The 26,399-nt window shown below is 39.9% G+C and overlaps 1 protein-coding gene across 1 annotated transcript in view; it reads right to left on the bottom strand.

Moving 5' to 3' along the window:
* The window catches only part of POLR3E (RNA polymerase III subunit E), a 23,230-nt gene extending 1,876 nt beyond the window's left edge, over window positions 1–21,354 (bottom strand). Inside the window, exons 1-17 of the mRNA XM_072419176.1 lie at window positions 21,231–21,354; window positions 19,598–19,648; window positions 19,205–19,282; window positions 18,955–19,070; window positions 17,199–17,281; window positions 17,000–17,019; window positions 16,488–16,607; window positions 14,599–14,684; window positions 13,312–13,364; window positions 13,055–13,175; window positions 12,275–12,356; window positions 11,048–11,107; window positions 9,929–10,086; window positions 8,034–8,095; window positions 6,310–6,800; window positions 2,871–2,948; window positions 1,341–1,466 (exon numbers count right to left, since the gene is read on the bottom strand). Of these exons, the coding sequence (XP_072275277.1) occupies window positions 1,341–1,466; window positions 2,871–2,948; window positions 6,310–6,800; window positions 8,034–8,095; window positions 9,929–10,086; window positions 11,048–11,107; window positions 12,275–12,356; window positions 13,055–13,175; window positions 13,312–13,364; window positions 14,599–14,684; window positions 16,488–16,607; window positions 17,000–17,019; window positions 17,199–17,281; window positions 18,955–19,070; window positions 19,205–19,282; window positions 19,598–19,648; window positions 21,231–21,266 (1,821 nt within the window). The 5' untranslated portion in view covers window positions 21,267–21,354. The remainder of the gene's footprint in view (window positions 1–1,340; window positions 1,467–2,870; window positions 2,949–6,309; window positions 6,801–8,033; window positions 8,096–9,928; window positions 10,087–11,047; window positions 11,108–12,274; window positions 12,357–13,054; window positions 13,176–13,311; window positions 13,365–14,598; window positions 14,685–16,487; window positions 16,608–16,999; window positions 17,020–17,198; window positions 17,282–18,954; window positions 19,071–19,204; window positions 19,283–19,597; window positions 19,649–21,230) is intronic.
* Window positions 21,355–26,399: the final 5,045 nt, after the last annotated feature.

Here is a 26,399-nt window from a genome sequence, read left to right as displayed (position 1 = left end):
ACCGCTTTTAGACATAAAAAAACGGAAAGAAATGAACCGCTAGGGAGGTTAAAGGATCTCCTGTGTATTATTTTACCAGGTACCTATTGCAACTTCCCCATTTTCCTTGCAAGCTGTCACATAGTCATGATATCTTTTCATATACAGATCTGTAGAGTTGTGCAGTCCTACAATACAAAGTCCACAACTCACACATCCTACCATTGCACCGTCTAATGACAGGTGGGGAATATTTAATGGTGAACTGGGCAGGTAGAAGCAGCCACATTATTATTATGGACATTTATTATGTGAGCCAAGCTTTCAGACACATTGTTAAAAAATAATTTAGGATGATGGGCAGCACGGTGGCTCAGGGGTTAGCACTCCAGCCTTTGCTAGTGCTAGGTCCTAGGTTCGAATCCCAGCCAGGACACTATCTGCATGGAATTTGCAGGTTCTCCCCGTGTCTGCGTGGGCTTCCTCCCACATCCCAAAAACATGCAGTTAGGTTAATTGGCTTCACCCTAATTTGACCTTAGACTACATTATTGACATATACCTATGGTAGGGACATTAGATTGTGACCTCCTTTGAGGGACAGTTAGTGACACAACTATGGACTTTGTACAGCGCTGCATAATATGATGGCGCTTCATAAATACTGTATAATAATAATACTACTAATAATAATAATAACTAATAATAATGATTTCAGTAGTAACAGTTCATTAGTGAATACTGGTGCAGCCGTGTGTATAACCACAATGGAGGGGCAATAGAATGTAAAACCATAAGTTTGTCACAGATTATAGCAAACTAGTACTCTCTTATCACCAGGGCTAATCATGTTGGAACACTATAAATGGTGATTAGAAGCATTGGACAAAACAGACCTTGTTTTTTTATATTGGTGGATCAATAAGTGACCAAGAGAGGATGGCCGCTGTGATTTTTTACAGACACCGCAGGATGTCACCTGCTCATCCTGCCCTAGAAATACCCAGGACTGATTCATTCCACTCTCAGGGAAACGATTAGGAAAGATCATAAATATAGTATGTGTACAAAGCCACAGTAATCAAACCGTTCATTTATTTTAAAACCTTCTCTGGAAAATAATGGGAAATCCAAAAGTTTTAATAATTCCACATATAAATCACGCCTTGCATGAAATTTGGTCCTTTGCTTTCTGCTCATATGCTGGTAATGTTATTTATGAACAGCACTTGTGAGACTAACTGGCAGCAAAAGGTTAAAACATTTCACCTTCTAATCACACATGGCTGAGCCTTTAAGCCAATTAGGCAGTTTACTCATATTGAGCTTCTGAAGGACTTCATTCCATTCACACCTCGTACCTTCAGCACTTTGTCCAGCTGCTGTTTTGGGAGATCTTCTCCGAATTCCTGGCTCAGCTTTGTTTGGATCATATTCCTGCGAAGACGATGAACTTTGGAGAAGAGTTCCAGCAGAGCTTGCCTTTCCTATGGCACAGAACAGGACTCTAATTAGTTATTTTTGCCAGAGATGCAAAACGGGTTAAAGGAGCTAAAGAGAGTTAATAACTTGCAATGTAAAGTAGAAGATGGAAGCAAAAATACCGATATTTCCATCGTGTGAGTGGTACAAGACTAACTCAGATTAAACAAAAATCCCCATTCTTATGTAGAAATTTTTCTTGAACAAAGAAAGTGGAGAAAGCTGGAGTTTTTTTAGGAAGTGCGTTTTCTATATTAGTATTAAGGTGGTTAAAACGTCAAACAGTTAGTGAACGATATATACAATATTTAAGAGTGGTCACCCGCATTAATATTTCATGGGATAAAGGACCAATCAACTAGAAAAATTAGGTCCCTGAATCATTTGGATGTTGGTCAGGTTAACGTCCCATCCCGACGCATTTCGCCATGCAGCTTGCTCAGGAGATTTGTTGAGAACGTTATGACTTGGTGACCTTATGGATTACATCCTAAACATTCTCTAAAGAAAACATATGAGATCCAAGGTATTTGGTAATCTTAAAGATTATGTAGTGATCCTCGATTAAAGGAAACAAGTGGAATCCAAAGTGTTCAAGAGTAATTGGAATGAGGAAACTGCTGCTGGCATTATATCCAGGTGAAATGGTAGCAAATCTATCCTTTCCAACGACAAAAATTGCAAGTGTGTACGCAGCTTTAGCCCCATTCTTATCTGTACCTATTGTTTTTTGGGAGATAAGCAAGGGCTGAATGAACTTTCACATACAGATTCCACTATGGTATTTTAAAATCTCTATATGCCCAGGGGTCTGCTAATGATGGGCCTCAAGAATAAAGGTATATGGTAGAACTGTTGATTGTCTATAACAACAAGCAATACGTTGCCTCTGCTATCCATACAGGTTAAAAAAGAAAAATGAATGACCACCGTGGCAAAACTACCCACATTGTCCCGATATCCATCGTCACAGGCGCAAGATCGGGTGACGTAGATGGGGGGGGGAAACATTCCTGCATTATTGAATGGGCCTCCATCAGCCAAGGAGCAACCAAGACCCACCCGGAATGCATGACGTAGGTATCCTGGGAGGCTTTGTGCTCCCAGTCTGTCTTTATTGCCGCGGCTAAAGGACAGCTGAAGTACTTTTAAATAAAAAAAAAAATAAACAACGTTTTACCTTTAAATAAAATAGTTGTCTACCCTTTTATGTAAAGTAAACATTTAGAGTTAAGTACCGACTGCTGGCACATACTTTACTAATTGCAAAGGTAGAAAAACCTGCCAGGGGTTGGATACCAAGGTAGCAATGGGCAACTAATTTTATAGAGACAACTAAAGGACTTGCTTTGAATACATCAGAGAAAAAATAAACCATTATTATTAAGAAAATATGCAAGGCTTCTTACCCTGTCAAATTCATCTCCACAGGTCCACAGGGCGAACACCTTCTGTTCATCAGGGGTAGCAGTACTCTGAGGAGGAAACTAACGAGACAACTTTATAAGCAAACAATGAGGTATACATGGGATACATTACTTGAGGTTTTTTTTTTCTACCAGTTACACCCCCTGCAACTTTAAACATGTTTTGCAAATGCTTAGCATTAAACCAGACATCATGTGTATCATAGATCTGATAATTTATCAAATCCAGTGTCTGCAATAAACCTGCAGGTGCAAGAAATCACTGCCTCAAATTGCCTGATCTGAAGGAAAATGTGTACCCAAGCAACGGCCTCCAGATTTTTTCCTTCAATATGAATACTATTGGCCTATAGGTAGTATATGTGTAGAACAGAAACTGGTACAACATGGGAAAAAAATAAAAAAAGAGAGAAAATCTCACTGTGCATGCATGGGATCGGCATCTCTTGGTGGAAAAAAAAAACCCTTTCTGTGCATTGTCGCATGCCCACAAGGAGCAGCCAGAGCCTCCCAGGATGCATGATGTAGGTATCCCAGGAGGTTCTGCGCTGCCATTACGTCTTAAAGGGTGACGTGCACTTAAAAAAACAAACATTTTTACTTTATTTGAAAAATTGTCTCCCCCTCTATGTAAAGTTAAAATGTTACGTTTAGGTACGCTTTAAAGGAACCTGTAACTGGTTATAAATTGTTAGCTGGAAGTGAGCTTTAAAACGTTTCTTTTACTGAATTCCTTTAAAAAAAATGACCCTGTATAGGGGGTGAACACGCAGTGTTGTCACCCTATTATTATAGAAAGTGAAAAGGAAGAAAAACCACTGAAATAATCAACATACAATAAACCTGTTACAGTGAAAATGCAGTGTTGTTGTTACCAAGACCAATCTATGATTTTGCCCATATTGTAAATATACGGGACCTAGGATCCAAGTGTTTCCACAGGGATTCATTTCAACCATACACAAACACTTGAATAGATACTTGCACTACCGTTTCACCCGTCACTTGTTAATCCAGGTTTACTTTACCAGTTTGGTATATTGAGTCGGTACTTTCACATAGTTAATAATCCCAAGGGTACAATGGCTACAAGACTGGATAAAAGGAAACACCAGACTCATTGCAGTGCAAGAATGTCCTTTTTTGTGGAGGCTTTATTATTCCCCAAGAAAGAACAAAGTACCTTTTCATAGCGATTTAAAAACCCTGGCTACTTAGAGCACTCTGTTTGGGTCTCTGCGCCTGAATTGAGGTCATCGGCAAAACAATATTCACAGAGATTTATTACTCCTTTAGCCAAAAGTTTCTCTCTTGTATAATCTTCTTTTTGTCAAATCATGAGTTATTACACTTTTTTATTCAAGATACATATATATATATAAAACTTTGTTTCCTGTGACCACTGTTACTAGGATAGGACAAGAAAGTTCTGGACGAAGACAAAATTCAACCCCCCCCCTAATTTATATCCTTCAGATTTTGAAATAAATTAGTACTTCTGATGTAGAATCCTCTTTAGGTCAAATTCATGTTCATGAAAGTGTTACAAGATCAGAATACAAAGGATTATAAATTGCTTAAAGTTATGTTGATTATTATTAATGTTGAAAAGGTGTCTGAATTCAGCAATTTCCCTGTACACAAGATAAATTATTCATTACTACAACCTCAGCAAGCTACAACAAATGCATTTTTTGCACATTACAATAGGCAGTCCATGAAATAAGGACACGTTGCATATACACACCGGTGTGAAATACTCGTGTGCACATTTATAGCATTCTATATAGTGTGTTGCTGTTGCACACATAGGCCAAGTCATGCTGTGCATTAAGGTGTGAATAAAGCTACGTACACACATCAGATGATTCTCGTCCGATAATTGCCTCGGGGCTGATATCGGACGAGAATAGGGTTTATGTCCAGCGCTCATCCGGACTAACGTCCTGGCCTATCCACAGATGAAGAACCATCGTAATGAAAGTGAAGGGGAGAGAGCACAGCGGGGTGCCATTTTGTCATTCTCCCCCTCCCTCCACCATAGAGCAGAATGGTGCTGTATGTACAGCGCTCATTCATGCATCGTGCATTCGTTAGTCATTGGAAAGGATTGTGAAAGATCTTTTACAACAATATTGCATGTGTGGACTAAGTCCCTTGTTTTACCAAAAACATGCCCTTATACAAACTGAGCCAATCTTTAAAGTATTGTGACAAAACTACACTTCAATATTTGAATGTTTACATATTCACATAAGGTACGAACAGTAAATCGAGTGGACAATCAAGCTAGAAACCACAGATGTTGCTGCAGACTACAATAAAACCCAAAGGTCTATAGCTAGCCGAACATCAATCATATATTAGAGGTATTGTATCCCAATCAAATTGGTTTGGGTGCGAAAGCCTTTAGTGTCAAAAATTGTACTACATTAGGAAGAACGGAGAAAAGAGATAGGCTTTTACAAAGACACCATAGGTTTACAGTAACTATGTATAAAAACAGTATAATCTTATTATTCTTTGAATATAAGTTTTTAAAACAATAATAGGCTTGTTACAAATTGACATGATAGTGGACTATGATAACACTATATAGGAAAGTGATAGATTTTACAGACTTGTGTGTAAGCTCTTAAAACAGGGAGTGGGGTCTTATACCGACGCGTTTCGCCCAATTAGGCTTCCTCAGGGGATATAGAGAGCCAAGGGTATGATATAGTGTTAGATTCAAGCCAGTTCAATTATGATTGATGTAACAATCGCATAGTCGTTTGGATGCTTTTGGTCTTTGAAGTGAAGATTTAGTAGGATGTTAGTTCCTTGTGTTTTCTTTTAGGAAGTGTTAGTGTAGGATAGATAATTCGATAAATTGGGTGTGATTCAGTTTCAATTATTTGTGAATTAGTTCATTGTTGACCTAGAAATATCTCTTGATCAAATGTGATACCGATGATCAATAAGTAACTGGTAAGAGTGTGAAAAGCTGTCTTTGGAAACAGCATGACATAAAAGACAAATGGTTTGTTTAGGGGGGTCTTGACCAGCGGCAGCCGCTGGATGGCTGCCGCTGGTCGAAACCCCCTAAACATACCCTGTGTCGGGTTAAGAACCCGCTCTCCGTCTCAAGAGCTACACACAAGTCTGTAAAATCTATCACTTTCCTATATAGTGTTAATATAGTCCACTATCATGTCAATTTGTAACAGAAGCTTATTATTGTTTTTAAAAACTTTTATTGTATTCGAAGAATAATAAAATTATACTGTTTTTATACATATTTACTGTAAACCTATGGTGCCTTTGTAGAAGCCTATCTCTTTTCTCTGTTCTTCCTAATGTAGTACACTAAAACCCGGATAAACGACAGTTACTTGTGTTACCATAGTGTTCACGTTTTCTGTGAAAATAGTATACTTACAGGCACCATGATCTGTTTACAGCCAGAACTTAAAACCGTTTCCTGAAGCATTTTGTCTGGGATGCCACTAAACAGAGTGTGTCCAGGAGGAAGACCGGCTAAATGCAGGTTAAATAAACGCTTAAGTTCACTCATAGTCAACACATATTGCTTCTTAAATGTAGAAGCCACAAACTCGTTCAGTTCTTTTGCTAATGGATCTTTGTCTCCCTTCGAGAGAGGACCATTCACCGACTCATGTGAGTTTTCATCCATGTGGACACCATTGACCAGCCCATTGTTTAGGCCGTCATATGTTGAGGTGTCCATGCTTTCCTCATCACTCAATGGTTCCTCTTTAATATGAACATCAGCCACAACTGCCGTGTGTGAAGTCTGTTTGGTCTGCTCTTTCTTTCGCTGCAAGTCCCTCTCTAGCTTGGCTTGGTTTTCCTTGGCCTTCATCCTTGCCATGTTCAGGACCTGGTCCCCAGAGATCACCGTGTATGGCGCTGATAAAGATACAATACAAAACAAATAACAGAAATTATTGGTGTGAACACCTTACCCCCAAACCATGGGATTCACATTCTAGGATCTAATCAGGTTCTTATAGCTGAAAATCATAGGTAGAAGGCCAAATATTACAATTAAATATTAATAATGCAATTATTCAATTGGAGGATGACTAAAATATTCACCTTTTTTAAAATTGCTCTCTCTGGCTTCTGTTAGTCCTAATTACAGGTCTTAAAGTAAACCTTTGTTTACTCATAAAAGAAAAAATAGGTTTGATTTAAGGGCCTAATGTATCAGATTTGTAATCTAATGTACAGCACTGCATAACATGTTGGCGCTATATAAATCATGTTTTTTATTATAATAATAATATTATTGAGAATAATAATAAAGGGTCACAACTTTACTAGTAGCACACACCTGCCTTTGTTCAGCAGCTGGGAGCAAGGAAAAGTCCTTGGAGCTTACACAGGGCGGAGGACTCTTTCCCTAGTCCCTGTGTAACAGGTCAGGTCCACAACAGCACCAGCATTGTCACATGCAAGGAAGGACAGTAAATCAAATGTTTGTACCAAAGAGAGGTACTGGGCATTTTCTACGCAAGACGGGGGAAAAAAAAAAAAAAAAGAAAAGGTATATGCTGCTACGGAGGGCAATAAAGTAAACCTGTATTGTGTCCTGCACTGGCAAAGCATATGTTTTTAGTGGGGTTTAAAATTTCACATGTGGTCAGGACCTAAAGAACCAAGCAGTAACTAGCTAGTTTTCAGCTGTAAACCAGTGAACACACAAAAAGTTTACAGGTTGAAGATAGTGAAGAGCTACAATGCCAGGTAAGATAAAGGACAAGTAAATAAAGACATTCTAGATCACCGATAACCACGACCAAGATAAAACTGTGTATATTTTTCATTATTCTTTAAAAATGGACCATGAAAAGGCTACTTGCAGTAACAATTTGTGAGCAAAAAAAATATCTTATGACAGTCAACACATGTTCCATTTAACTTATTTACTCTAAGCTGTCAGTCCTCCTGGGCTCTTCCACATAATAATGGGCTGCCTAATGCACCAAAAAAAGGTATATATACATTACTTGGCAGGAAACCCCAATGTGTGCGCTGCAACACACATCTGGTGCCAAGCTGCATTGGGGTATGTTTCAAAATAAATGGCACTACATCACATGCGCCCAAGAAATGTCTGAATCGCTCTTCTGAAATTACCTGAAGTATCCGTCTTTTTAGGCATCAAACCATCCTTCGACAAGTTAAACACCTTTTCAAGCCTATAAAAGAAATTTAGAATGAATAAACAATAAAGATGATATCCTATTGTGAATTTAATGAACAAAGCTCAATTCAAGAGCTACAACAGATGCTATACCATATGCTATGTATGTAATAAGTTTAGCATGGTATCACTTGTATATGAATAGTATTGGTGTCCTTCGGACTGCATGCAGAAAAACGTCTGCAAACACAAGGGCATTAAAAAAATAAATACTTTCCATTGGCCAGGTACTTAGTTTCAAATCTGCTTTGGAAAGATTTGAGTAAAATGGTTTTCAATCTTTTACGTCAAAGGTAAGCCAAGAAGGATAAAAGATCTCACTGCTCATTCATGATTGCAGGAAAAAAAAAAAAAAGTTATATTTAGGGAAAAAATACAGTTTTAAAAAAGTTGTTTGCATAGTCTTCTTCAAAGGTTGACTCTGGACTTTTTTTTCTTTTAAAGATCAGCTAATTCTTGGTGAGGACAGACGAGGGAGAGAATCCTTTGGCATAGCAGGATAATAATTACAAAAAAGTGTGAAAACATCCAAAGTAAAATAAAAATAGCTGTGTCTGGAGTGGAGCTTTTTTTGCTAATCAAAAATGTTAAATAAAACCCTCCAGTTTGTATTGAATATCTTATTTTAGCACAGTGATGTAATTACTGGGTCCATGTGTTTTTCTATAAAATGCATGCGGATATGGCTAGTGAAAACATCACACATCCCAGGCCCCATTCTCTTCCCAAATGCAAGGAGTAGGTTGGCTATTAGAAAAAAAGGTATGCCAAATAATAACAAGACTTGCCTGGATCATGAGCATTTACAGCCTATATGGTAATAAAATGGACATGCCAGAACAGTAACACTGAAGAATGGGGCTAGATCAGGGGTGGGCAAACTTTTTCACAATCTGTTCTAAAATGTGGCAGGGAGGCCGGGCCGATGGGAGAGTGGGCGGGGTTATGCCATCATGAGGCCACTGAACGTGATGTCATAATGGCATAACCCCACCCACTCTCCCATCATAGATCTGAGCCTACGATGGAAGAGTGGGTTGGTTGTTACACCCACTTCCCTGAGCCCGGGATCTATTCAGAGGACACTGTCTGCGGCATTGGCCGGTGCGGCCTCCCAGCGGGGTCCTTCTCCTGACCGCGTTTGGGGAGCCACCGGCCAGAGCCCCAGACTGTGGAGAGAGTTCAACAGGCCGGATAAAAAAGCCTAATGGGCCGTATAGGGCCCGGGGGCCTTAGTTTGCCCATGCCTGGGCTGGATGATGCTGGAGGTTCTCAAGCCAGATTCTATCTGACATACTGCTACAGAGAAGTCTGTACATCTGTGCATGTGAAGGTAATGCTGAAGTCTATCCATTAAGATCATGTTCACACAAGTACCATTAATTATATTAGCACACACAAGCTCAAATAGCAGTGCAATAAGATTATCACAAAGCCACTAAGCAGCAAGGAAATATAAAGCACAAGTGACCCTTTGTACTCCAGCAAGGATTAAAGATTTAACAACGGTTTGAAGTTGGAACCCTTGTACAAACGCCATTTGTTTATTTAAAACTGCTGGAGTCCAATAAAACGAACAAATTTGCAATTAAAGAAATAATGGGGCTGTTGCTGATGACCACATACTGCAAATGTTACTTTCCAGACAACTGAAATCCAGTGGCATCATTACTAAATTACTGATCCAGGACTATTATGCAGACCTGGCACTCTAACGTAATCTGCTGCTTGTTTGTTCTGGGTCAGTTTTTAAAATTTCTTTACAGGATCACATTCTGCCAGTCCAATATTTTAGAAATAGTGTAGGCAATACCTCTGCGGTACATACTTAGCTTGTATTCCCTTCCACAGCATTGTCTGCCTCTGAACCACATCTGGGTGCTTCTTTATAAAATCCTCATCGTAAGACAACATGAACTCCCAGCCTTTGTTGATTCTTGGGATGGCCATATGATCCAGAAATTCTTTCACATCTTCTTGGCAGAGCTGCAGGAAAAATTCATATCACTTTTTACTTTTAACCAAAACAAACTGCTTTAGATTTAAGGTGGTGTACTTTCCAGAGCTATGACCAAACAACAACAAAGATAGGAGCAGAAATATGAGTGGTTAGAGGTTTTACTTCAGATCAAATAAAACGATCTGAGCTGAAGTGAATCAGAAGTAAAATAAACTCCTAACCAGTCATCACAAAACCTCAACTGGGAGCAACACAACCAGAAGTGTTGGTACGTGTGTACAAATAATCTTGGGACATTCGACCAACCACATTTTTCTCAAAAATTGTTTACAAGGGCAGAAAGTTACAAACATATGCACAACAGAGTATTGGCAAATCTAACCGATTGATTTCTAATCAGAAAATGAATTGGGTTTGTGCAGAATTGGAAGCAGTTTTCAGCCTTGGTCCCGGGTAGTCAACTGAGACAGATATCGGCATGAGATTTACCACTGTAGTTGGGACAGAATTTAATTCCAAACCCATTAAAGACACAATTAAAGGGTATGCAAACTCCTACAATGAACTTCATTTATTTGCTCTATGGAGGTGATAAGCCATAGAAACCATAGCTCAATCCTACATATTCCATGGGGGGGATGCAATATGCAGGATTGGGCTGTGGTTTCTGTGTGTACTAGGAAAATGGCCCCGTTTGCATTTTGAGGAGGTGGTGGGGGCAACTCCCCTTAAAATGCAAACTAGGCCATTTTTCTATTACACACAGTTAAACCAGTCAGAATATGGCCCATAAGCTGTGGTCAGAACTATCTAAAAAATTCCAGTGTGTATAAACACTATGACGACAAAAATCCACACAAACTTGTTTTAGCCTTTAAAAAAAATGAATATATAATTTAGATTTCAAACTAATTTACAATGAGGGCATACATAAGTTAAATATTTTGCTGCCTATACATATAGGACAGCAGAATATGAAATTCGTACCTTTGTCACAGCAGCCACCTCTTTCCTTACCACCCAACGATCTTGAGTGAACTTCCACATCTATGGATGATATAAATAGGAAAATCTAATTATGCTTTCTTGATGTGTGATAGGCTGGGTACACTTGTGTAATATTTGTCATTGGAAAGGATCTTTCATGATGAGCGCTGTACACACGCCACATTCTCGTTCGATATCAGCCCCGAGGCAATTATCGGATGAGAATCATCTGACGTGTGTGCGTTGCCATAATACCAAACATGAATGGTTGGTCTTACAAGGCTCTATAACAGCAGCAATATGGCCAACTCAGATACTGCATGCGACTATCAACCTATGTAAAAGTCACACTTCCAAGTTTCAGAAAAAAGAACACTTAGCACACAATTGTCGGAAAATCTTTGTGACCATCATGAAGTAGATCTGTTAAGTTTACAAGCAGTTTCCAGTTTTCCACCGAGCACATTTCACAATGTAGGTGCCTTAGCAGTGCCCAACCTAGAATTATTTTTTACACCGGGTGGGAAGAAGCTGTAGGTGGGTGGCAGCCCCTGTATTGTGACCAAACTTATCAGTAACCACCCAAAAACAGCCGATGGTTGCAGAAAAGGGCTGGGTGGTGTGACCCACTAAAAGGAGCTGGGGAAAACACTGCTTATCAACCATTACCCACATTCCACTGTGGAGTGTAAAGAGAACATGTCTACAGTTATTGTTCTAAAAAGTCCAAACCCACATTGGACAGGCTAGGGCTTCTGATGCATTGTGGAGGTATCTTGACATTTATTACAGCACACATTACATGACACGTATGATGCCTGCAAGCAAAACAGGTTTTTTTTCTCTCTCTCTGCTGTAGATACAGTCTATATTAAACTCTGAAAACTAGAGAAACACTAATAATTGTTGCTCAAAAAAAAGCTTTACTTTTAAAACACCGCAACATCCTGATACAGATATCAGCATGTTTTGTGTTGAGGTGCTATGTGTTTTCAGACTTAAGAAAAATATCTCCAACTTTTAAATAGACATGCTGACGTGTTGGTGCCGAACCAAGCTTATGCCACAGGCATCAATAGCACAAAGTGATGCTTGTCCTTGGCAGAGCAACAAGGAAACCACCATTGCAAATGTGTCAGTATCTGTAGGACACCAACATAAGAAGCTTGTTTTGTTTCCCATATTGAAATTTGTACAGCCTCGCACTGGTTTATAATGAACACTTACAACATAATCTCTACCCCGACACAATACTTCTGCTGGAACCCCACTGTGAGGACTGGATGATTCCTTTGGGTACAATACATCACTGCAAAAAATGCAAAAACAGAAAAATAGGGCAAAGATGAAATCCATACACACCCTTTGGTAAACCTAAACAGCAGTGCCAATCAGTAAAATTATAAAGGAGTTTTCTTGCCTAAAAGAAGGTAATTGAAAACAAATATTCAACTCTCAGGGGTTAGAATGAACCTTTTTCAGATCTGTTTGGAGTACTGCCAGTTTTGCACTTTATAAATCTGACTTTCACAACAAAAAACTGAAAAATCTTTAAATTTGCTGGACTTTAATGACTGCCGACAAGTCTTAAGTGCAAAAGTGTTAACTGGCATCAAAAGGTAACTAAAGATGGGTAATGTACTTGAAAGCTATTATGCAGAAACTGCTGTTGTCATTCCTGAAGACTCATTTATTATTTATTTGAGTATCACTCAGAATTGAGAATATGAAGCTGAGCTGTAAACAACACACTACTACTTGGCAAAAACGCCCAAATTGACAACCCTGTTTAGTCTGTATGTTTTGGAAAAGGAGGCATGCATTTACAACTGCTGATGTAACTAATTATGAAGGTACCTAAGCTTAAAAGCTTCACAAAAAAAAACACAGTTTTTCTTAAGCTATAGATCATGGTGTTTAAGAGATAAATCTGCAATGTAAAATGATTTTTATTGATAAAGTATAAAGGAATAATGTCTACCATTAAACAGAAGACATAACATTTACCTTTTAACAACCCAATTCCCTTGGACTAAGAGCGCCACCTGCTGTATACATCGAAGAACTGTAATGGATTCTGTTCCTGCAGCCATTAGACCCATTAGATTTGCAAAAGGCATCACCTTAACTGTAAAAAAAGAAAGGACAGAACAATGAAGCATAGTATTACTGCTCAAACATATCCATATCTGGTACATGCATGTAAACAAAGACCTTACTAAATAAAAAAACATAACTATCAACCAGTGATCTTAAAGACAAACTGTAACAAGATTCATAGATGCCATCATTTATAAATTTGCTATTTTCACTACTTCTTTACATAAGCCAGTTTACAACAGTGTGATGAATTTTGATATCACTGATGAAAACTGATACAGCCACTCCAAGAATGGCAGCATTATATCCGTAAGAGAAAAAAAAAAAGTTGTTGAACTCTGTAACATCAAATTCGACCAACTTTTCTGCACAGTGTGTTCACCAGTAACACATCAGGACCTGCCTGCTCTGATATGTTCCAATAAATACTTTCACTATACAATCACATCACTATATATTATCTTTACTAATACCAATATGCTTATATACAAACACAAACTTTGAATAACTTTTTGTTGTCTTGATTAATTGATATGCTCTCATTAAAGTACGCTTATGGTCTTCCCAATACAAAATAAACCCCCTTCATACTGCAATTTCTTAGTTTAGTAATTTTCTTACTGCAGTCTAAAAATCTTTGCTCTACAATTGTCAATTGGTTTTAAAAGGGTGATCAGTGCTTTAATCCCTAGTCATAATTGCAGTGACAACCAAACTCTTTCCTTTCTGGCAAAACCTGGGAGCATAAAAGTCACCAACTCTTTCCAGAAAGAACCAGTGAAGCACAGGCTGCTCAAAGGTAGTGGTTTTTTTTTTTTATTAAATTGTTTTTGCAAGTCATTTGTGTGGAAGGGAAGAGGGCCAGCAAAATAGAGGCCAGTAGAACTAAGGCTTTGTACACACGTCATATGATTCTTGGTCCGAACAACCGTCCTGGCGGATCCACGGACGACGAACGATCGTAATGAAAGTGAAGGGGACAGAGCGCAGCTGGGTGCCACTCCGCCATTATCCGCCCTCCCCTCTCTACAGAGCAGAAAGGTGCTGCATGAGTTTGTTATTGCACTGAGCAGTCATTTGTCGTTAGAAAGGATCGTGAAAGATTCTTTCTAAAGACAATTATTGCACGTGTGTACATATAGCCTAAAACCTCAGGGACTCACCTATCCACGTTCCATCTTAAAGAGTCACCATTTCCCTTCTCTTTCCGGAGACTACCTTCAGCCATCCCGATTGGTTGTTCGGGGATGATGTGGGAGCTCATTAATCGCCGAAGCTGAATCCAAGGAACAAACTACTCGTTCCAGGCACAAGCAAACAATGTATTCAACATATTCAACTGCAATTCCTGAAAACTTATGTTCCATGATGGATGACAACAGATCACCTTAGCAAATAAATATCTGTATAGTACTGTTATGTATATGTATATGATTAGTAGGGGTATTCACCTTGGGGATTTTATCAGCTCATTGTTTTCAGTCATGCCTGTATTCTGACAAAGCAAGTACTGCCTTTCATGCTCAGAACGACTGTCCTGGGGGGAAAAAAGAAAAAGTTAGAATTTTAAAAACTGATATAGCTATACAGTTATAAAAGCCATGCCAAAATCACTAAAGATTCAAGGCAGTATAAGGTATAATGCCATTAGCATTACTATGTAACCAGCAATTAGTAAACTTTGAAAGAAGAGATTTTTTTATATCAACTTTAGATGGCTAACTATTTCTTTCCAGAGAAAAATAAAAAGACAAAAAAATAAACAGTTTCCTACATAGACTAACACTTAACTCAGAGGTAAAACTGGTGAACTGGGCTGATTAATAAATCTGAAACAAATTAAAGATTAAAAAAGTACATGGGCTGCAATGTGTCTTCTAAAAATGTTATTTTCCTAACTGCTGTATTTCTCCACTTGCTTCAACACACACGCCAGATGATCCTTGTTAGATAATCCCCTCAGGGCTAAAATCGGACGAGAATCTTGCGCGTGTACAACGCTTGTCGCCCGGATGACCGTCATGGCGGATCCACAGACGAGGAACGATCATAATGAAAGTGAAGAGGAGAGAGTGCAGTGGGGTGCCGCTCCGTCGTTCTTCCCCTTTCCTCTCCACAGAGCTCGTTAATACATCTTGCAGTCTTTTGTCATTGGAAAGGATCGTGAATGATCATTTCCATTGAAAATGATTGCATGTGTGTACCCAGCCTAAGCCCTATACGGCTGGAGTCACTAATCACATCTAAAGAGGTTGTTGTATGCGGTACCCAGCCTAATCATCCAAGTATATGGTTCCTGGTCTTATCTGGAATCTGGGACCAACAAAGTGCATAAGGATAGCTGGCTGGAGAGGATAGTAATGGTATCATCACTGATCCTCCCTCTGACTAATGAACCTGAAAAGGATCTGCTGCAACTGCCTCCAGATTAGACAGTCTTTTTCTAGGACCTTACCCAGGTCACACACAATTTTAAAGACATATTATGTATCTACTTGGTATTTACTTGTGGTAGTCTAGTCTTCTAAATCCAACCAGAAAAAATAGAATATGTTGCTTGTGTGGACTAAAATATATTTGTGTATTTTCTAAAAACATAAGTTTCAAAAACAGTTGGGCAAATATGCAATTACATTATGAAATGGCAGCTCCTTTTATCCATGTGCACCACCCAGCACTTTTCAGTAACCACGGCCTGTTTTTGAGGGGTTATTGAAGAGCTGGGTAAGGCTACCAACCGCCTACAATTTCTTCCCACCCAGCTCAAAAAAGTTTCTGGTTTGAACACTGAACTGCCATTACTTCAATCTATATCTTGGAAATTTTAGGCAGCCTTCAGGTCAACAACGCATGTTTTATGTCTGTATGCCAAAAAATGCCCAGTATAGAAGTGGTTAAAATGCCCAGTATAGAAGTGGTTAAAATGCCCAGTAAAGAAGTGGTTAAAATTCCCAGTATAGATGTGGATAAAATGCCCATTTGAGGCCTGTTTATGTTGCACAATATTTGCACATTTATCAAATACATATTTTACGTGAAAAAAACAAAAGTACATAAAAAATTTATTTTAATACCCACAGTGTCAATTCTAATCTTTCAGAAGTGCACAATTCACAATCAAAGCAATCTTTAGTTTGGCAGGCGACTGCACTACACAGGTATTGATGAATCCTAAAGATGACATATAGTCAAATTGTAAAATATGATTCAGGCCCTGAAACAAAACTACTGCATTACTTTCAGCAGGCCTGAAGACAAAATTAGCCATGTTGCTGTGCTTGGAGTGTGCAAAACTGTCCAGTCATGGCTCACTAGGTGTATACCATAAAGTTTAACTTACTTTGACCCCACTGTAATGTAAATGCACCCAGGATTCCTCAGCCTGTTTTTTCTGCAAAAACTCATAGGACTGTACCCTCCTTTGTTTGGCCTGCTCAGACTCTGGACGAGAAAACCGCACCTAAAATGAATGTTAGCATATGTTACATTTTTACAATCGGATTCACATCTATCTTATTAATATTATTACACAATATTTATATAGTGCCGAGCATATTTCGCAGCACTGAACAAAGATCATAGTCATGTCACTAGCTGTCCCTCAAAGGGGATCTCAATCTAATGCCCCTACCTGTCAAATGTTAATGTCTTATGTATGTTAATCTTTAATACAGTCTAAGGTCAATTTTAAGGGGAAGACAAATAACCTAACTGAATGTTTTTGGAGGAGGAAACCGGAGTACCCAGAGGTAACCCACGCAAACAAAGGGAGAACCTACAAACTCCATGCAGATAGTATCCTGGCTGAGATCCCAACTTGGGACCCAGCGCTGCAAAGGCAAGAGTGCTAACCTCTGAGCCACCGTGTTGCCCTTACAAAACAAACATTGAAGGGTTAGTGCAAACAAGTTTTTTTTTTGTGTTTTTTTTTTTTGTGGGGCATATACTTGAGCAAATACTTTGACAGCAAGATCTTCTTGCTGTGGTCTCTGGACACCTGCCCTTTAAACTTTACATGTTTTAGGCCCTCCTCAAAATGACAACAACATACCTTTTCTATATAATGCAACTGCATAGCGATTTGTGTTGCTTGCAGCTTGTATGGATGAGAATGTCTGTTTGTCCATGAGTTTCCTGCAGAGGTAAATAAGGAAAAAAATATTGTCACAAACATCTAACCCTATAATTGACAAACAATGAGGTTTTACAGCATTTTAGGAGGGTTAAGTGTTTGCAGAATGTCAGGAAGTGGAAATTTAGAAAATTAAAGACCATAAAAAAATGTTTAGCAAATAAAGGCATATGGGGTGGCCATTCTTACACTGCACCATCATCCCAGCACTTAGTGCTGTTCAATCTATTTGATTCTCTACCTTTCTGACCAAGTGGAGAACAGTCCAGGATTGTACTGCATTGCATCACCAGATATATTTATGCCCAGTTCTAATCCTTTACCACCATCCAAAACTAGATAAGTTTTTCATTTTGATGTACGCTTTATATAAATATGCTATGCATTTACCTATCAGTTAAGTCCAAAGCACATGGTAGCAGAACCCCACATGTTCAAGGGTGGCCAAATTATTCCTTCCCAGACCTTTGATGGAGATGGTTGTCTCCTCCATTCATGTGCTCTGTGGTTTGCACATTATTTTTGGTTGTTTTTGGAACTATCCCTTCGAGCCATCCTGCAGCCATCTATCATACTGCTTCATTATAAATTGCATAAGAATTTCAAGCATTTCCAGATATTATTTGCTGTGATCTATATGTATACTACTATACCACCAAAGTGTCATTGCAGTACTCCTGAGGAAGCAGACTAGTTCTACGAAACGCGGCAAGTTATTCCTACCTACTCACTTTTAGGTTTGTGAGACGAATGTTAAACTTATGGTGGCAGTAGCAATCTGTCTAGTGGCCTTTTAGGCCCCTTTGTCCACTTGATTTTATGATATGTTGATTGTGTTACCATGATTTTATAATAAAAATTATGTTCTAACCTATATTGTTGCAAGTACCTAAAAAATAATCCACTTTTGGCCCTTTGGAGTTTCTTTTGTTCCACTAAGGCTTAGGGCCCTTTTTTTTCCTCATGGGCAAATGCCTTACCACCCATCTATCCCAAAACACTTGCAAGTGCATAAAACAGAGGAAAGCCTGTTTGTCAGCAGCTAACATGCATTAGGAAAGGTTAGAAAAATAGTGATCACCAGTTTGTTGTGCCTCCAGAATACAAGCTATAAGACCATGTTCAGCTGTTTTTCCAGTGTAGACCAGTGGGGAGTTATGTAGAATTATTTTCTATTTCTGTAGGACCTCACAACTTGGTCTGTTCAAGCTTTGGGATGTTTAGCAGCTGTCAATAATGCTATTTTGAGCTAGCAACGTGAACCGGTAGGTGGTCCTTTGGACCATGTACTAAGGGAAACAGACTGCGCTAAGCATAGGTCAGCCAGCTCAATAAACTGATGACATCTAATTGACACCAAACAATTTACAGGGCTCTCCTGCAAAGCCTGTTCAGTTTGAAACTGAAAGCTTAACCAACCACATTATTAACAGGTACATCGGTGAGGCTACATTTTACAAAACCCAGACTGTTCTGACATATGCTGGGCTTCTGCAAAACAAGCTTAGGGTTATATAATTTTTAACATACATGGGAACTGATAGATTTAGATTTGCAGATTTTTACATTTCCTTGGTCTTAAGAATCAGTTTTATTATAGTTCCAGTTTAACAAGGTGTATATATACATTGGTAGTTTTATAAGCTGGAAACCTTATCTAAAGCTGGAAACTTACGTGGAATAGGTACTGGACTCATCACTGCAAGTGCCATCAACATTGAGGGCGATTTGTTCCCCTTTACTGCGGCAATAATTAGGACTCATTGTGTTGATGGCCATGTCCATTTCCACCTATAAAAAGGATGAAGGAAGATTTTATTTTAGTTATATTCACTTTCCATACAGCAGATATAATATTTAATAAGGCTCTACAGCACAATTCAAAATGAATCAAGAATTAGACTGACATAACAGACATATCCTACCTTCTGCTGTTTTGGCTTTATCCTTGTGGCTAGGTGTGGCACCCCATCATAGGTCATCGACGCAGGTCGGACTGGATACTTAGTAATAACAATAAAAACAAAAATTAGGCACAGCAAACTGAATGGACAAAAGAGTTGGGCAGGTTGAAGAAACATCAGCAAGCATACACAACCCTAAGAAATATACGTCTGAAAAACCCAGGTAAAATATTGTGTGTATATTATATGTCTCACTAAAAATTCTGCTGCATTGATTGAATAAAAATGTGCATCCCAAACCAGCCTACTCAATAACAAAAAAAACTAATTATATGATTGGCAACTAAGTATAAAAAAACTCTGTGTGTTAAAACAAATGTATAATTTGAAGTAATTTTTTTTTTAAAAAAGTACCTGGAATAAATACAGTTTCTCTGCCAAGCTCTTCGCCAGAAAGAGATCAATCTGAAAAAGAGAGGAGGTTCATCAGAAATGCATTGTCCTGGTATGACCAGGTAATGTCAGAATAAAACAATGTGAATAGAAGAGGTAGGGGCACCCTGGATCAGAGCAGTTTTATACTAATTACCAGCATCTCATAATCGGTGTCAATGTTGTATCTGTCAGTAGGAACAGATATTGTGTGTCTATTTAAAGCGGAACTAAACTAAACAAAAAAAAAAAAAAAAAACACACTTACCTTTAATCCAACAGAGCCCTCAATGGGACTGATCCCGCGTCATCCTGGAATTCTGGAAGGTCTGGGCACCATCATCTACTATCTTCTCTTCTTCTTGCGTCACCCAATCTTGCACTGCGCTGGTGTGAGATCGGGTGACACAGTCGCTGCGAAGGGGAAAAAAAAAAAAAGAGATAATCTCACTGCACATGCAATGCATGAGATCTGCATCTCTTTCCCCTTGGTGGAGAAATGCCCCTTCTGCATATGCCCAAGATCAGGGCATGCACAGAAAGAGCAGCCAGAGTCTCCTGGGATCTGTGATGTAAGCATCTGGGGAGGCTCTGCGCTCTTAGTAAGTCTTGATTGCTGCAGCGATCTGTGATCAAGCAGAGGATTTACTACTAATGAAGGTCCATTGTCAGGCTGTTTGGTTTGTAACTGAATCCTAACCCCAAGGCCGGCCAATGCACAACACAGAAGAGAAAACGGACATGACACATTAGGCATAATACTAGCCACTGGTGTTGTACCTGGTACGTTATTGTCAGGTGAAGGTTGTACACTATAATTAAGGACATGGTGAGTCTTCTCATTGTTGTAATTATTCAAAATAACAGCTTTCCATGAAGGTCAGAATAGACCCTGGTCGGGACCCGCTCCTCTATTTTCACTGCAATGATGCAAGCATGGCCTCATGAACGACAACTGAAAGTCTAATCATTTCTAATGACTCCTGCCCTTCACTTTATCAGTTAACTGCTGCCCTGGAAAACAGATGCACAACACATCCAAGCTGCACGTTTATTGGAACGTGGAACTAACCAACACATCTGGAAGTTTGCCTCTACTTTCTGCCCCAGTGACATTCATGACACCAGGACAAGAAGTGAAGAGAAGCAATCATTTTCAGCCCGCAATAGGGGTAGCAGATAATTGTGTCCACTCTATCCAAAACCAGGGTTTGTGCCCGAGTGTAATTTAAACAAGTGTATCAAATACACAAATGGCCCAGTCTTACTTAGATTGTAAGCTCTTCGGGGCAGGGTCCTCTCCTCCGCTTGTGTCACTGGGTCAATAAATCTGCATGTACCTGCCACAGAGTATTGATGAGCAACTGATCAGGAATGACTGCTCCTAACTCCTGCTAATTGAAGAAAGCACAGCGCTGTGCCGCTCAATAAATAGTTGGGTTAGGGCAGGGGCCAGGGTGGAGGAATGGGCACAGAGTAGATCAGAGAGAATTGGGTCAAGGTGACAGGTAGTAGATGGATAAGATGAGAGAAGAGAGGAGTAACAGGGCTGAGGGAGGTCAGTGATGATTTATAGGAAAACATCCTACAATTGGCAGTTTCTTTACTACTATACCTCCTGTATGATTGGATCGTCATCTTCATTTTCCATACTAGTCAAACAAACACCAGCAGCCTGTGCTCTTCAGGGTGCCAGATAGTACCCGGTTATGTTCCCTGCGGAAAGGAGAAAAAGATTGAGTTACTAGTTTACAAATGTCTAAATTTACAGCAACAAGTATGGAGTATGAATGGCAGACACACCCACACCAAGCATCAAAGCTATCTATGGCTGCTAAGCTCATCCTGTTAACTCCTATGATGCCAAATTAGAGAAGAAAGGTAAGAGCTTCAGGAAAAAATGAAACAGTCGCAGCGTCACATGCTAGACCTGCCCTTCCGCACAAGTGTGAGAAACATAAACTTTCCTTGAAAGTCCCCACCTAGCCCCCTAATATTGTCAATGGCTGGTAGATGTGACCAAGTGGTGGGCCTATTATATAAGAATATAAAATATTATTGGTAAACTTTGGATTTTAGGACCAAAACAAGCACTACTACACAAGTATCCATTCCAATACAATTCTACTTAAAAAAAGCAGAAAACTTCATATCCTATATGGTTTTGTTTTCCTCCACCAGATAAAGAATGTGCATTAAAAGACAGGTTCACCATCGGCGTCTAGACACGGCCCAGAGGGATGAAAGTAAAATCCTGACTCCTTATGTAGGGCTACGTGCACACGTCAAATGACTCTCGTCTGATAATCACCTCTGGACAAGAATCTGGCGTATGTACAGAACTCGACGACCGGCCTGGTGGATCCACGGATGAGGAAGGATCGTAATACAAGTGAAGGGGGGAGAGCACAGTGGGGTGCCGCTCCGTCATTCTCCCCCCTCCTCTCTCCATAGTGCAGAACTGTGCTGTATGTACATCACTTGTTAATGCACCGTGCAATCGCTGGAAAGGATCATAAAAGATGATTTGCAATGATAATTATTTCATGTGTGTCCATAGCTTAAGGCTAAGTATGTGCAATATTTGCCGTTAGAAAACGAATAACTAATGACAAATCAACGATTATTTTGAACAATTGTATAGTGCACGATTCTGTACATGCTGTAAAAATATGATACCATATGACACCAATAATGTAGACACACTAGATACGATCGTTGGAACGATGCAGGAAGTGATGTGTACAGTATAAAGTGTATCACAGAACCATCCACGATCCCTGCACGACTGTACACACTATACATAGTGAACGATCATTGATCAAATGGATCCGCCAGGATGTTTGTTAGTTCCAGCGACATTGCTCGTTCATCAGTGTTGTTGGCCTGTCATTGTGAACATTTGTTGTTTTCGAATGATCGGTCCTTAAATGTTTGTTTCCAGCCTAAATCTACATACACACGTGCAATAATTGTACTCGTTCATGCATCGTGCAGTCCTTGGTCATAGAAAGGAACGTGAAAGATCTTTTCCAACAACTAAGGATTGCACGATGCATGAATGAGCTCTGTACATACAGCATTGTTCTGCTCTATGGAGAGGGGAGAGCGACGGAGCAGCACCCCGATACACGCTCTCCATCTTCGCTTCCATTAGGATCGCTCGTCGACCATTGTCTGTGGATCCGCCAGGACGGTCACCACACGTGTACCCAGCCTTAGACTCCCAAACTACAACACAAATGAGCAATCACATTAAACCCAAACAATAGAACAATGTAAACGTGTGATGTCCCTTTGGCAGAGCTATACAGATCAGTGTAGGGTGCTGGCATATGTTGGGTAACCCAGCATCCCTGGAGCTGCTTGGGCTGAATGAACGCCTACACACATGTATGGGAGTTAAAGCGGAAAATATAAAAAAAAGAAGTGACACTTACCATTAATCGCGCAGATCCCTCGATGGCACTGGTCCTTCCCATGATCTGGTCCCACGTCATCCTAGACTTCCTCCTCGTCCCTGGGGGAGCCATCTTCTGCCTTCTCTTCCAGTCTTCTTGCTCCGTCACCTAACCTGCGCATGTGTGAGATTGGCATCTCCTTCCTCTTGGTGGTCTGATCTCAGACATGCGCAGAAGGAGCAGCCAAAGTATCCCGGAATGCGTGACATAGGTATCCTGGGAGGAGTTGCACTCCCATTAAAGCGGAACTAAACAAAAATTAAAAAAAAAACACACACTTTCCTTTAACCCCGTAGATCTGTCGGGGGGTTTCTTACATCGTGTCCTTTGTCATCCCGGTATCAGTCTTCGACGCTGACAATTTCTCCTCTTCTTCCGGGTTACTCTTCCTCCCTCACCTTTCCTTGCACTGTGCAGGCACGAGACGTAGATGGGTAAGAAGGATTGCAGATCGGCAACTTGTTTTTTCTATTGATGACAGGGCTCCTTCTGCGCATGTCCTAATATTAAGACATGCGCAGAAGGAGCAGCCAAGAGCCCCCTGCGATGCATGACGTAGGTAAGACTTCAAGGGGCCGTGCTGCACTTTTTTAGTTTAGTTAGTTTTTTTAGTTAAAAAGGGTGTTGCACTTAAAAAAAAAAATACCAACATTTTTACTTTATTTAGAGGTGTTGTCAACCCTTCTATGTAAAAAAAAAAAAAAAAAAAAAAATGTAAATAAAAACTTTAAAGCGTACCTAAACTCACAATCTTCAATTTACATAAAGGGGGTAGACAACACTTTTTTTTTTAAAGCACCGCCCTCTAATTTTGGATTCCCTAGGCGATTGAGAATGAATGGGAGCGTAAAGCCTCCCGCGGTATCTATGTCACTCATCCCGGGAGGCTCTTGGGTGCTCCTCCTGTACATGCCCGAGCATCTCGGGCATACGCAGAAGGAGCCTTTTCACGAAAAGGGAAAAAAATTGACGATCTCACACATGCGCAGTGAGATTGGCAAGTTTTTTCCCAACTTATGTCACCCGATCTTGTGCCTGGGTCAGGTGACATAGGAAGAACCCGGAAGAAGAGGCGAAGATGGCGCTGCCAGAGTGCCGGTCAACGCTGGACGCGATGGAAGAGACCTCCAGATAGATCGGACTGCCCTGCGGGATTGAAGGTTAGTGGATTTTTTGTGTTTTGGAAGATTTTGAGTTTAGTTCCTCTTTAAACCTAAACATGTTAAAAAAGTGTCTCTTTATTTCATAGAAGTGTATAAACTTCTATGTTGGCCCTGTCTTCGCTGAGCGGGTTGTTCTCGGGCATGGGCAGAAGGAGCCCCAACTTTCTCCCAACTATGTCACCCGATCTCGTGTACGGGGGACGTGGTCCGCGGCTCTATCCGGTGCGCCCTGCCAGTGGGGTCCTTCTCCTGACCCCGCTTGGGGGTGCACCGGCCAGAGCCACGGACCACCGGTTGGCAACCGCTGATATAGAAGGATGGCAAAGGTAAACTATTGGCACTGATGGTTACCAATCTATGTCCCCCTCAGATATACTATGCATACGAACATAGGAAGGGCCATTTGCGACAATTTCAAAAACGATTTTGCACAATTTTTACAATTCTTTCTGTAAGTTCCTATACTACGGTACAACCCTATCAACTTGGTATCATTATTTCTCTGGATTATTTCTCTGTGTTGTCCCAGGTCCTGATAACTATCAATGGATGGGTATAAACAATACGTCTAGGGCTATGTACACACGTGCAATGGTTCATGTCTGATAAACGTTTCAGGGCTGATATCGGAGGAGAATCTGGCGTGTGTACGGATCCTCCACCAACGACACACGATGAACGATCATAATGAAAGGGAAGAGGGGAGGGCACATCAGGGTGCCGCTCCGTTGTTCTCCCCCTCCCCATAGAGCAGAACGCTGTTGTATGTACAGCGCTCGTTCATGAATCGTGCAGTCGTTATTATTGCATGTGTGTACTTTGCCATAGACATTAAAACAAATATATATATTTGATCACTGCCATACTTGCTTTATTTATGCATAGCACACACATTGTTCTTCTTTCTAAGTCATGGAGGGACCCCCTTGTACATCATATAAGCTTCTTTTTTTATTTTGCATTTCATGTATTTTGTTTTTTCAGTGTGGAATTTTCCAGTACAGAAGTATTGCACAAATACACAATACCAGCTAGAGATAGAAATATGGGCTTTGCATCTGGTCCAGCCCTATGGCTGCAACTCACCTTACCCTCATTAATGCTCAGTCTGACCAACCTAATAATGGAATAAGGATTCAGAGGCAGAACCAAGTGCTAAGGCAATGCTGATCCCCCAGGGGTGTCAAACTCAAATACACAGAGGGACAAAATTAAAAACTTAGACAAAGTCGCAGGCCAACCTTGAAATTTATTGAAAAAATTGAGGAAATGTTTCCTTCTCATTGGATATAAACTCTTGTCATATGGAAACAGAGGTTTTGCTTCACATTCAATCTGGAACAAGCCTTTAATAGAGAAAGAGGCATAACATTTTTTTTTAATTTTATTTAGGAAAAAATCTTATGTTTCTTTCTCTATTTGTAGCCTTCTTCTATGAAAATCTAAGGCTACAAATAGAGAAAGAAACATAAGATTTTTTCCTAATTAAAAAAAAATGTTATGCCCCTTTCTCTAGTATAAGCTTGTTCCAGATTAGTAGTAGCAGCAGCAAAAAAAAGGCCAGAGTTTGACACCCCTGTCCTAGATTGTAAGCTCTTCAGGGCAGGGTCCTCTCCTCCTCCTATGTCACTCTCTGTAACTGTCATTTTCAACCCCTATTTAATGTACAGTGCTGCGCAATACAGTATGTTGGTGCTATATAAGTCCTGTTTAATATATTAATATTGGCTCTGAAACTGGAATGTGCTCAGCTAATTCGAACCAGAATTTAGTCTAGGTGACACTTTAATGTTAAGCTCACTTCCAGACTATCCCCACAACATCCAATCCAGCCGGGTACTGATGGGAAACTCTTGACTAAAGAAAAATTAGAAGTAGAGAAAGTAGTCCTCTATGGAAGGGAGGAAAACGAGCAAGCGGCACCCCTCTGTGATCTCTCCACTTCACTCGTATTGCAGTCATTCCTTGTTCATGGATCCAAGACAGATCCATGAACGAAATCTGACGAGCACCGCAGATTCTTGTCCGATACTAGCCCTGAAACGATAATCATCTGACGTGTGTACGTAACGTTAGACTTTGTGAATGTAATAAACTCCCCTATGAAAGTATATTCATGTGTGTTATATTGCATGTTATTGCATGGTGAACAAGCCTTTT

This window comes from Pyxicephalus adspersus, chromosome 7 (genome assembly GCF_032062135.1).
Source record: "Pyxicephalus adspersus chromosome 7, UCB_Pads_2.0, whole genome shotgun sequence".
In the NCBI taxonomy this organism is placed as follows: domain Eukaryota; kingdom Metazoa; phylum Chordata; class Amphibia; order Anura; family Pyxicephalidae; genus Pyxicephalus; species Pyxicephalus adspersus.
The sequence above is the reverse complement of the archived record's forward strand: the minus strand, read 5'-3'. Positions and strand labels throughout refer to the sequence as shown.